At 32.8% G+C, this 13143-nt stretch overlaps 3 protein-coding genes across 5 annotated transcripts in view; 1 reads left to right on the forward strand and 2 right to left on the reverse strand.

The window, feature by feature from the left end:
- LOC127732641 (dedicator of cytokinesis protein 9-like) overlaps positions 1–13143 on the forward strand; it is a 401298-nt gene that overhangs the window by 354659 nt on the left and 33496 nt on the right. The gene's annotated exons all lie outside the window — the stretch shown is intronic.
- LOC127732648 (sulfotransferase 1B1-like) overlaps positions 1–13143 on the reverse strand; it is a 106848-nt gene that overhangs the window by 40390 nt on the left and 53315 nt on the right. The window lies entirely within an intron of this gene.
- The window catches only part of LOC127732647 (sulfotransferase 1B1-like), a 75154-nt gene continuing 65713 nt past the window's right edge, over positions 3703–13143 (reverse strand). For both annotated transcript variants that reach the window (XM_052241760.1, XM_052241759.1), the window contains 4 exons: positions 11549–11869; positions 10582–10685; positions 5513–5684; positions 3703–4113 (listed from right to left, as the gene is read on the reverse strand). In XM_052241760.1, coding sequence (XP_052097720.1) covers positions 4001–4113; positions 5513–5684; positions 10582–10685; positions 11549–11840 — 681 coding nt within the window. In that variant the 5' untranslated portion in view covers positions 11841–11869 and the 3' untranslated portion in view covers positions 3703–4000. The remainder of the gene's footprint in view (positions 4114–5512; positions 5685–10581; positions 10686–11548; positions 11870–13143) is intronic.

The following is a 13143-nucleotide window of genomic DNA, read 5'->3' on the forward strand; positions in this document are numbered from 1 at the left end:
AAAAGCAGAAAACAGCCCAAGGCCACCAATGGGTCTTCAACACAGCGAATAATAGGATTTATAAGTACTTGAATACGTGAAGCGGTATATGGTTGATTGTATAATTTAAATGCTACATTGTGTCCGTCAATTTCCCATTCATAAATGATGTAATAAAACTAAGGCTAAGATTGCTGCAACTCAAACAGGCAAAACACTTTAATAATATCTTTGAATATTGTTGTATCGGTACTAACACTGATTTTGTTATTAACAAATCAAAAGATAATTGAAAATGTATAGCTTTACGGTAATTAACACTTACGGTCCTATACACCTTTTTCTCTGACTGTTTGTGACGTCTTTACACTAAATGCATTGGGTGTGTTCTGATTGATATTTTTGTTTGGAAAACATGATTTATTTATAACTTGTTAGTGGCTTCGTACTAGCTTTTAGTAATTATCAGTTCTCTTAGATCTGTACTTTGCGTCTTATGTCTTTTTGTTAGTTGTGCTTCGTTCCAATCTACATCCATTTACAACCGATGTTAAAGTCTCTCTGATGTTGTGCTGTTACACCACTGTCCAAGGTTAAGGGCGCTTGCAAACAAATTTAACCTAGCTTCATGTTGAGTGTGGCTGTCCAAAACTAGGAGCCTGTAATTCAGTGGTTGTCGTTTGTTGCTGTCTATCATATTTGTTTATCGTTTATTATTTTGTACATAAAGAAGGTTCGTTTGACTTGATTTACATTTTTTATATGTAGGTGCCCTTTAGAGATTACTACACAGCTACTTTTAGATGTGTTCTTTTCAGTAATATAATTTCAAAGTACTAAAAAATAACCTAAATTACGTAGTAGTGATGTAGTACTTCCAGACTAGTAATAAACATATGCTAAAAGTTTACCAATTCAACACTGTAATTAGATCTTTGAATGTTGTTTTATTGGTATACATATTGTTTTTTGTCATCAGTAAATTAAAACCATACTAAATTTTATTGTCATACACATATTCACATTCACGGTACTACAATCTGTCGATACCTATATTTTGGCATTGCACAAGGTCATGTTTTTCTCTGACTGTTAATGACGTCTTCACACTAAATCCATTTAATGATGGATGTGTACTGATTGATATTCTAGTCTTAGATTCATAATTTTTTAATTAGTTTACATTGGCTATGAACTAGCTGTCAATAGCTGCAAATGCTCTCAGATCTGTACTTCGTGTCTTTTTTTGTTTTTCGGAATGTGTGTATACCCAGCCACGTCCGGTGTATGCTTTTGTTAGACGTTTTTCTGCTTTGTACCGATCTGATGAGTTAAGCCTTTTTCAACTGATTTTGATAGTTTATTCTTATGATATACTGTTACATCACTATCCCAGGTTAGGGGGAGGGTCGGCACCTTCAAACATGTTAAACCCCGCCACATTCTAATGTGCCTGTCCCAAGTCAGGAGCCTGAAGTTCATTGGTTGTCGTTGGTTCATTGTCATATTTGTTTTTCGTAAATTGTTTTGTTATAAATTAGGCCGTTCTTTTCGCAATTGAATTATTTCATATTTTTCATGTCGGGGCCTTTTATAGCCGACTATATGGTATGGGTTTTTCTCATTGTTAAAAGCCGTACGGTTGCCTATAATTATTTACATCCACTTCATTTGAACTTTGGTGGATAGTTGTCTCATTGGCAATCATACCACATCTATTTATTTTTATAGTGTACTATTTTAGAATCATTGCATAATTAATCGTATTAAATTTGTACTACAAACTGAAATACCTGGCTTGTTATCCGAATCATAGTACTAAGAAGGTACAATAAATAAAAAGTACTTCTATTTTACTATATCTTGATATGAAATTTTACTAAAACGTCATTTGGTCACTTGTGGCTAGTTGACTCATTTGCAATCATACTTAATTCCTTATTTTATCAAACAACAGTTTTGACATTCCTGTTTTTGCCCTGTTGGCTGTTATGCTTTCATGTAATTTGTAACTTTTGCTTTCCAATCTTTTGTCTCTAGTGTACCTGATAATGTCATTCCAAAACACGTGTTGTTTTCCTGGTATTAGATATCATACGTTTCTTTTGATTAAAAGGCTGCCAAACATTTTCAGAATACTGAACTGATGTAATCTATCCAAATATTTGAAACTAAAACTATAAATTTCGTTTGCCGGAAGAGCTTTTGTGGATTTATCTACATCATTAACGCCCAAACACAAATATTTGAAAGACAGGGATGCATAAATACATAGAAACGTTAGCAGCTATATGACCAAAAGAGACATAAAAAGAATATCCAAATTCAGCTTAGGTCAACTTTGCACGAGGTAGGTGGAACTTTACTTTCTTAGTAATTTTTTAATTTATGAACGGCGATATTTCGAAAAAGTATGTTATAAATCATGTCAGTACCCAAGCACAGACTACTGAGCTGATGATACCCTCTGGGACTAACAGTCCATCATCAATGGTATAGGCCAAGTGCATCGGCATTATCGAAGAGATATTATATGATATATTAAATAGCTAGCTTATTATTCTAATACACTTCTATACTTTCCGGCATACATACGACGTTTCGAAAATATGTTACCTCCTCTGTATATCAGTCCTTTAGTTGCCATTATTGAGAGATGAAATTATAAATAGACATGGAATAAAAAAACTTCTTCCGAACGTATTAACATTTGACTTCGAAGAGTATTGTCTTTGACCTTTTTGTTAGACTATGTTCATTTAAACTAGGACTAATATATTAGTGTAATAGTCCCAGATTTTAAAGATTTATTTTTAACTCAACTTTAGTTATAAATTAAACAAAGAAAGAATGTGTCTGAGAACACGAATGCCCCCGCTCAAGCTTGCTTATGATATGTGAAAATACTTTTGGGACGGACGGGCGGACGGTCAAGGGTAACGCTTAATGTTAACTATGGCCTGATGTTTCATGGACCCATTTGCAGGGTCTGTTTCTGTATGTTACTAAATTAGTTATAACATAACTATGTATTGATCGTATTTTAAACAACACTAACTCATACTCGAGACATTAGGGATAAATTTGCAAATAGTCCAAAGCGTACTGAACTTCAACGTCGGTACTATACATGACTTCCTCCACAGAGTCTGAACGGTATTTTATCGTGTCGTAATCGTATGAACAGCATCTGAACTGAACTTAATGTGAACCTTATTTGGCCATCCTAAAATTTACTGGACAGTTAGTATGGTTGATTATTACTTAGTCAAAGATACTCATTAGTGTAGTCTTGGTGCATTAAGTGTCGAAGATGAAGTGTCTGCATCGCAAAGAGAAATCAAAATGTACAAAACTAACAAAGACAGAATGGGAGAAATTGTTCTAACAATAATTCATATGTTTATAGCAGGAAAGACAAAAAACCAATAAAACATTAGAAAATAATAACTCCATAAATACATGGATCAGGTACTCAGAAAGTGTACCTTATACGAGATCATACGACACTTGTCGGTTGAAAAGTTGAATATTCAGGTAGTTAAGTTCAAATCTGACAGACTTGTTTAAGATTTGTTTAAGAGTTATATAGTACATACATACATCAGTATCTTTTTTCTTTTATTTTGAGGCGCAGTATACGTAATTCGGCGGTTTTTCGGATATTTATTAACTTTTGAAAGAATTTAGATCCAGTTGAACTGAATCTAATAACAGAAAACATGATGTATGTAGCATTTATACTTCTAGACATATTCAATTAAAATTACTGTGTTTAACAATGCATTTTACGGAGCTACATATTCCCAGAACATAAAATTAAAAGACCATAATGTATAATATTTTAACAAATACATGTATAAGAAAACTGGTTATAATTGGACATTATGTGTACTGCCAATTATTTCATGTCACAAATATTTTTCATTAGCACCATATATATTCAAACATTGTTTTCCCTCATCCTATAAAAACGTTGAATATTAAATTCTGGATTTCTTAGATATTTTCTAAATTCATTCTATACACTGAATTGCATTTTGACTTTTGACTTTGACATTTTTTCTTTATAAAACTTGTCAAATAAATCGTCTTGTGCGACAGTGAACCAATTCTTCCAGTCACCAACTTGTCCTGTAATAAAAGAACATATAGTATAGAGTGAAATGTGAAGAGATGGTACAAGCATACACATATCGGGCCGTTGGTTTTCTCGTTTGAATTGGTTTACATTTGTTATGTGGAGGCCTTTTGTGGCTTGATGGGTGTGTGTTTTGCTCGTTGTTTGAGGCCGTGCGGTGACCTGTGGTTGCCGGCTTTTGTGTCGTTTGGTCTCTATTGGAGAGTTGTCTCATTGGCAAACATACCACATTCTTTTTATTTTCTATAAAGAATTACAAACTGTTGAAAAGGTAAAGTATGACAAAAAGTATATCATACAATTGCATGCATCACCTCAATAAATTCCATATGATACATGCATTACACCTCATTTGTTCGTGCGAGTTGGACAGTTTTATGCATGTATCACCCTACATTCGCCTTCATATGAACAAGGCTGATTTATGCATGTATAACACCTCGTTAAATTATTTGTTTGCACGCATGAGGGTTTGCCATTGAATTCCTATTATTTTAGGATTTAATGTCAAGTAATATTTCGAACAACTGCCGAAAACGAAAAAAATATAAAAAATATTCGCTTTTCCAGAATGTAAATGGATACTTAAGCCAATTTAGAGCTTTATTTACTGTATACACGCATTTATTTGTTTAATATTAAGGGGTTGGTCGATTTATACCTTTACATTTTGTTTATATACGTGTTCTTTTCAGAAGATCGTATGCTGATAGCTAGATGTCTTTTGTTTTTTTTGTTTACATGATTGTCGTTGTGTTGAAGTCTCATTGGCGAGAATTGGGTGTTGATGGCAGATCTTTAATTGTTTCTGTTTAATTTATTCACATCATGTATAAATTCGGGATATTTTGTATAAACATCTATCTTTTGTTGAAAACTGTATTTTGACCTCTAGATGCTGTTTGGTTATTTGTGTCGTTTGTTTGCTGTCTCATTGACGTATACTCCACATCTCCTTTTAATCATATCTAAATAAGGGTTGTTTTAATATATTGTATGATTCATCATTGATGGTTACCCAAATAATTAATTTAAATATCAGATAATTTAACAAATGTTACACTCCACTTTTTAGCCAAAAATTTTAAGTAAGTCGATCAAAAAAGCTTAGATACATGTACTAAATATTTCTCTTTCAAATGCAGTGAAATTACTCAATAATGCTCAGTGGGACTGCTGTTGTTATTTGTTTTGCACTTCAAAGTTCCTGTCTGATGATGTGCTTGTCCAAATACGACAGAGCCGTCAGGTAATTTTACCCGCAGTTGTCTGAGATTTCAAGTCATGCATGTTATATAGACTGTTCGATTTCTTAAAGAAGTCAAAAGTTGGGTGTATGTATCATTTACGGGGTCGGGTAACATAAACCAAAATATTTCAATACTTCGCTACCTTTGCGATACATTCCTGGCTCTTTATCTTTCCATTCATTTACATCTTCATGTTTATTTTTCTCTTTTTTCATCTTCTCAAATGAACACAAATCATCAATTTCCCGCACCAAATCATCAGTTACTTCAATTTCCAGGAACTTTGCAATTCGTTTTATTTCATTTAAACTATTCTGCAAACAAATAAGAAAAATGTGTTTTAACAAGAGGTTACAGAGTCTGAATCGCTCATCTTGAAAAAAATCTGCCATATTGATATTAACGTAAACATCGAGATACAAATTTTATTTGGAAAATATTTCAAGCTTCTCCTATCTTTAAACAGCTCCCTGCTGTCTATTTATTATATTTTTCAAGATAATAGACAGAAATACAACAATGGTAAAAATGCTTCATTTAAGGGCAATTATTCCCATAAGAAGTCGAATGAAAGCTTTATCATATAGCATGTTTGTAGATCTTGAATGATCATGTGCGTTTCTATTTATCTACAATAATTTACAAATAAAAGGCAAAAATGCTTTATTTGTTAAAAATTGTCATTTCAAACCAAAAAGCGCTATAAGGTGGCGACTGATAATGTTGGTACAGATAGAGAGCTGGTATATCTTTACATTCTGAACATGTTTGCCCCTTTCTGATTTTCTGCATCCATTTAGTTTTAGATATTGGAAAAGAAGCTGCATTTTCCTTACGTCCTATTTATAGCTATGGTGGCCGTGTAGGTAAATATGCCGGTATAAAATTATCAAACTTTAATCTATATACCCTGTTTGATTTTTTGCATCTATTCTAGTTTTAAAGATATAATTCCCCACATTTTCAATTCTGTTCTATTTTAGTCATCGTGGCCATGTTGGTACAACTACGACATTGGTCTTGACCTTAATGATATTTTAATGTCTTACTGGATTATTACAATCTCAACAAAAATACATCAAATATTTCCAAGATTATAAAATTTAATAATCTTACATAGAGTGGACACAATCAAATCAGACAAGATTAACCCTCATGTAACGTTTGGTCTCGCATGCCATTTCATTGGTACAACAAGTTAATTGGTGTATTCAAATGATTCCGACCATCCGGTACATTTTCAATGACACATTAATCGTATAACGATTTTCTGTATGATTTGTCCATATATGAGACGGTCTGCAAAAGGTTATATATCGAATTGGAACTACTGCTGGAGGCACTTCAAAGGGGGATTCAATGGTACACAACTATAAATACCCAGGTTTTTACTTTAATAAATGGTAAATATTAAAATTCGGAAATAAGCCTATAAAAAATTCTTATGTTGCTGTTCAAGACAAAGATAACGTCGTGCATCTCAACCCAGTATTATGATCGCCTTAATGGTATAAAATGTTGGGAAGCAGATGTTCAACTCTCGACAACAAAGAAAGTGTTTGAGCGATAATTTTTAAATAGATTGATTGATCAATGTAAGCTTACAGTATAGCAGAGAATATAACATCCATAATCAGAAAGATAACACTTTAATGAGACAAAAATAGGTCCTGGCACTCGAGTCGAACATGCTTCCACAACACCACCGAGTTGGGATTTATAAATGGAATAGAAATTGTTGTACATGTTATATATATATATATGTGCTATTCGCTGCCGGATCATAACCTCAATTACTTCAATCGCATTGAGTTGTGTGGTTGCCTTCATTCCACCAAAAGTCACTAAACCCGAATGAAACGCAAACTCCACATGGAAAGTATCCTTATACACTTGTACCAACAATTAATTGCAGATCAGGCGTTATAAAAAAAAAAGTCCGAACATGTACAATTTTCATGAAATTTTCCAAGAGTTGTAATTCCGTGATAAAGTTGGCATAAAGTGATTTCGTTATGGTGAAATCAAACAGTTTTCGTACTTTTTTCGTAATGCCTTCAGATATTGATCTGATTTTCTGTACATCAGTGGTTCATGACTTAAAGATTCAGTTTGAGTTTCGTCCCAGTTTACCATAGACACTTTGTTGCAGATATAAAAATAAATGCTCCGCAAGGAGCAGCTTGATTCGACCGCTGAGGTCGAGCTCTGAATAGTTGGGGTAAGTATGGACACCATATTCAAGCTTGGTACAGCTCTGAATTCGGATTGTGCTTTTGATACAGCATAGCTTTCTGACACATAATAAATGTGGTCTAAAACTTAAAAATTTGAAATTGGACATTTACCTATTATGGTCCAATACCAAACATCTAAATACATGGTTATTTTAGCATACCAAAGAACCCAAAGAATTCAATTTTGTAGGATATCAAACAAAGATTAATTTTGGACCCTTTGGACATCAATGTAAACCAATTTGATAACGGGGCCCAAAATCCAAAATCTAAATACTCGGTTAGATTCAGCATATCAAAGAACCCAATTTAATCAATTTTCGTTGAAATAAAAAATAGTTTAATTTTGGACCCCGATTTGGACAAAACTGAATACTGGACCCAAAAAAAATCTAAATACATGTTTAGATTCAGCATATCAAAGAACCCCAATAATTCATTTTTTTGTTAAAATCAAACTTAGTTTAATTTTGGATCCTTGGATGTGGACCAATTAGAAGACCGGCCTCAAAATCAAAAATCTAAATTCACGGTTAGATTCAGCATATCAAAGAACATCAAGAAATCATTTTTTTGTTGAAATCAAACAAAGTTTAATTTTGGACCCTTTGGATCTCAATGTGATCCAATTTAAAACCGGGGCCCAAAATCCAAAATCTAAATACACGGTTAGATTTGGCATATCAAAGATCCCAAATAATTAAATTTTTGATAGACTATACTCAAGTTATTGTCCGGATACCAGAAAATCCTTGTTTTTTTTGGCTCCTAATTCCTAAACAGTTAGGGCCATAACCCCCAAATCAATCCCAAACTTCCTTTTAAGGTATGGAACCTTGTACAATTTCATAGAGATCCATACACTTATTCACAAGATATTGTCCTGAAACAAGAAAAATGTTTGTTTTTGGTCCCTATTTCATAAAAACTTAGGACAATAACCCCCGAAATCAATTCCAACATGCCTTTTGTGGTATGGAACCTTGTGGTACAATCTCATAGAAACCCATACAAAAAAATTATTGTCTGGAAACCAAATGTCTTCGGACGACGCATTATACGGCCGCAAATTTTTCACGGATTATGACAATTCGATGCGCGAAATTTTGTTTTGTTATACGAGATAATTTAATTTCCTTGTCTTGTCTATCCTGCTCTCTTATTTTTTGAGAGACTTTTAGTTTTAAAATGATATAATCACAATTAAAACAACATAGTCAAATATAACAGAATATGTAAGAGTAAAATAACAATTTAAAGATACCACAGTAAACAAAATCATGCAATAAATAGTTAAATGTAGGAAACATGTAACATGTGTCTCCTTTATAAACTAATAAAAGATCGTCTTCAATGCTTCGGGTCCTCAATGCTCTTCAACTACGTACTTTATTTGGACTTTTTAAGAATGAGTCTTTTAAAGATGAAACGCTCGCCTGGCGTACACAATTTTAATCATGGTATCTATGATGAGTTTATTCACACATGACAAGCCCCTTTGTAGTCACTTCGATTTTTTTTAATTCTAAAGGCAGATACATAAATGATGTATACAGCAGTTTGACAGAATAGTTTAATTTTAGTGAAAACGTTGATCGAATCTCATTCAATTTTAAATAAAGGATGTCACAGACATAGCTACATCTGCTTCTTATCTTGAACACACCGACAAATTGACAATAATGGTCGGTTAAGTACTAAACATTCCGAATTCCGTTTAGTCTAACAAAATTACAGAAATGTTTTAGGATATAGCTCCTAGAAATAACTTGTTTTACGGAAGAAAACGCAACTGTTCCCAAAAATTTGAGACGGCATCAATTTAAATATTTTTTTAAAATATCTAAATGGGAATAGTTACAAAACGTACAAAAATGCATTATTCAAAAATAAACCCCATTTTGATGGGGAGGATAAAAATGCCACTAAAAGTCAAGCTATTAAATATACTCGTGTACGTCCCTCGAATTTCTTATATGGTGTAATAAGGCAGGCAGTTGACGAAGAGTACAAAGATAAGAAGACCATATTGGACAACAACTACAAAGGAAGGGATCCCATTCTTGACATTGCGTTATTGTTCGTGCTTATTTTCAATATGTATACTTATTAATATATAGCGATGAAACGCTGCAACTTATTGTCATTTGAAATGCTGAAGAATTCTCTTTTAATTAATAGTCAGCATATGAAAAATAGATCATGTGAGGCATACGTCATACCAACCTAGCAACATAAAAAAAAACAACCACAAAACATCTATTGTAGGTTACCACATACAATCATGTCATTTGGCACCTTATTAAAATACCTATATGGCATCTAAACCTTAAAACGGGGGACTTCGTGAGAGTTCATTGTTATCTTCCCTTTACTAATTCTTGTAAATGATAAGGAAAATGATTTTAAATACAAATTGTAAAGCGTATATATAATAGCAATTTCCAGACGATCAACCCAAATTCGGCATTCGTCAAATTTTCCATTTGACGATAAATTGCCAACAATCAAATAAAAAGATATATTTTGTCATATGCATAGGTATATACAAAATATTTAGATCAAGTGACTTATAGCAATCAATCTTAGCATTCAAATAGTCGTTATAAATGATAAAGTAAACAAAATACCACAAAAAACGTAAAATATAAATCACAAAAGAAAAAAAGAAATCATGCCTATGAATTATAGTGATTTAGATACGTTTTCAATTATATTTCCAGTTTATTCATAGGTACAGTTTTATTTTGTTGGGTTTTTTTTTAAGAGTTAAAGGTGTTTCAACTGGAACTAGTTCTAAGGTAATTGTAATGTCTTTTTCTGACTTTACATACTCGTGTTCCTTATAAAAAGACATAAGATCTGTTTCTGTAGTCTTGGGCCACTTTGGGTAAGGATACTGTTTTACGGAACTGATGACAGATTGAAATTAAGAGATATTTAGTATTATTATGATTTCTAACATATAGCATACCTGTTTCATGGATTCATAATGTAAGGTATGTATCGGGTACTCAGGGTTATCTTCCATGACTCTTTCCCAGTCTAATGTGTATTCAAACCAGGAACCATAATCAACTGAAAATAAAAACACACTAAATGTCGTCTTTTTCTTATTCCAGTTTTATTTGTATCCAGCTTTAGCTAACTACGGTGTTGTTAACATTGAGAGATTTTGTAAACATATACAATAAGTCAATGAAATAGATTTTACCCATTGGTGGCCTTCGGCTGTTGTCTGCTCTATGGTCGGGTTGTTGTCTCTTTGACACATTCCCCATTTCCATTCTCAATTTTATTTACCCAATTTGACCTTAAACTATATTTCGAGATAGTAAGACAAATGGTCTCAGATACAAAATAGGTCGGTTTACCATCATAGTACCTGATACCACTTTCAGTTTTAATGGTAGTTCATATTACCCAAACGTTTAATTTTAAACTCTCACTGTTTGTATATCTGTAAACCTGTCTCATTGCTTTTAAATTGTATCATCATTATATATGTAAATATGTATAGTTGTCTATTTTTCATTCTTTTTTAACATAATTTGTTTGGTATTTCCTACGTGTTATCTATCACTAATAATTCAAAGAAAATGTTTTATTACTATTTTGTTATTGTTAATAATATATTGCAAATTTCGATTTTTAATTTAAAACAAGTTCTTTAATTGAAAAATCACTTACATAATTCCAGTGGAGGCATTAGTTAGTATGGAATCGGGAAAGGGAGAAAGAAACGTTGTGCAGTATTAAAATATATTCTATAAAAAAATTTCTTTTGCAAATTTTGCATCTAGTACGTTTAAGCTTTTTGCAGAGTTTTAAAGACCAATAAATAGTATCATAAGTTTCTTCACCTGGCTTTCAGTTTTCAACTCCTTTTCCCAATGCCTATTAGTAATTACATAAGAATCGAGAACTGTAAAAAGACTTACCATCCCCCTTCAGATACCTTGTTAAATAATGTTCCCATGATCCAGAATATTCATATTCTAAAACCTTTAAATGATGGTTGTAAAATGACACGGCCACATCTTTCGGATTTCTCAGAATGTACAAAATTTTACATTTCCTATTCTTAAAGTCTTTTGGTAAATGACGGAAATATATATGTGTATTCAGAATTCTAGGTGAAGGAAGACTGTCAAAATTAGCTTGCTCAATGCCTTCTATCATGTTCCATTCTTTAATGGCATCTATCCGTTCCGCTTTATGTTGCTTTAACATTGAGACTACCTCCCATAACCAATGTGTGCCTACAATCAGATCATTTAACTTACATATAAAAAATGTATATAGTGACAGTAATAATCTCGCCAGATATCATTAAGAAGTGACGTAGAAGTTGGTATACATATAGTATTGAATGTACACGGTTTGTATTTAAGATTCATGACAAACCATACAGCTACATGCACATGTGCGACCTTTTACGTCCATTCCAAACAACTATGCTCTAGTATGGGACGAAATAGAACAATCTGTCATCCATGCCTGGTAACTGGTATCGTATTTGATCTAGTAATGGGCCCCAACATCAGGAAACAGTTTGTCTCTGGGGGATATTAACTAGAATAAGGTCGAGTAATGGAGAAATGTATTCGGTAATACCAGTTGGGTCTGAAATAAGATGATGTAAACTAAACTGTCGTTAGTGGTATTTCTAGTCCTGTAACCACAGGCACTTGTCTCTGAATAACAAGTGCTGTGCCTATAACATATGACCTCGGGGCAATATTATTTATTTTTGTTTGTTTTCTGATATTTTCTTTATACTAATTTTGTTATTTGTTATTCGCTCGTAACTACCATATTTAATTTACAAGATAAGGCATCGATAGTTTGTTACGTAAAAGGTCCCGTTTCCATTCTCAATTTATTATATAGGTATGTTTGCCATACCATTAATATTTAAAAAAAAAACAATTTGTAAAAAAAAAATGTATTCATAACAGATCCAAGAGAACTAATTCTGCTCAGGATTGGGCAAAGTTTTGACTAAAAGCTTCGTATGCTATGTAGTTACTGAATCAGCATCTTTTTTTTTTGGCCTCACCAAAATATCCCGGTGGTGCTATAGAAACCACCACCCGTTATTTGCGTCAGCAGAATTTTTATAACATCATAAACAGCTATCTTCTGAAGGACCAAATTTTGCTTGATGGTTCAATGGAACAGTGACTTAAACACTAAAATGTCTAGGCAGTTCAAGCGCATATACTCAATAGCAAACGATTTGTCGCATGATCACTAATATTTGTTCATCAGGTCCACAATGTAAACACGTACTGAACTATACAGTGTAATAATATTGTAATTGCTTAATGATCTGATATAGCTGATTTTTGCTGTGCTCACAATATAACGTTTCTCTTGTTTGTTTGTTATATTCAACACATAGCTATTTAACAGTAATTTAAGCCCCGGTCACACCTTACCGGATAGCGCGAACGAACGCCGAACGGATAACTTTTTTTTTCAATCTGTTCATGTTCGTTAGACGTCCGTTCTTATCCGTTGGACGTCCGTC

This window comes from Mytilus californianus, unplaced genomic scaffold, assembly GCF_021869535.1.
Source record: "Mytilus californianus isolate M0D057914Y unplaced genomic scaffold, xbMytCali1.0.p SCAF_26, whole genome shotgun sequence".
Classification (NCBI taxonomy): Eukaryota; Metazoa; Mollusca; class Bivalvia; order Mytilida; family Mytilidae; genus Mytilus; species Mytilus californianus.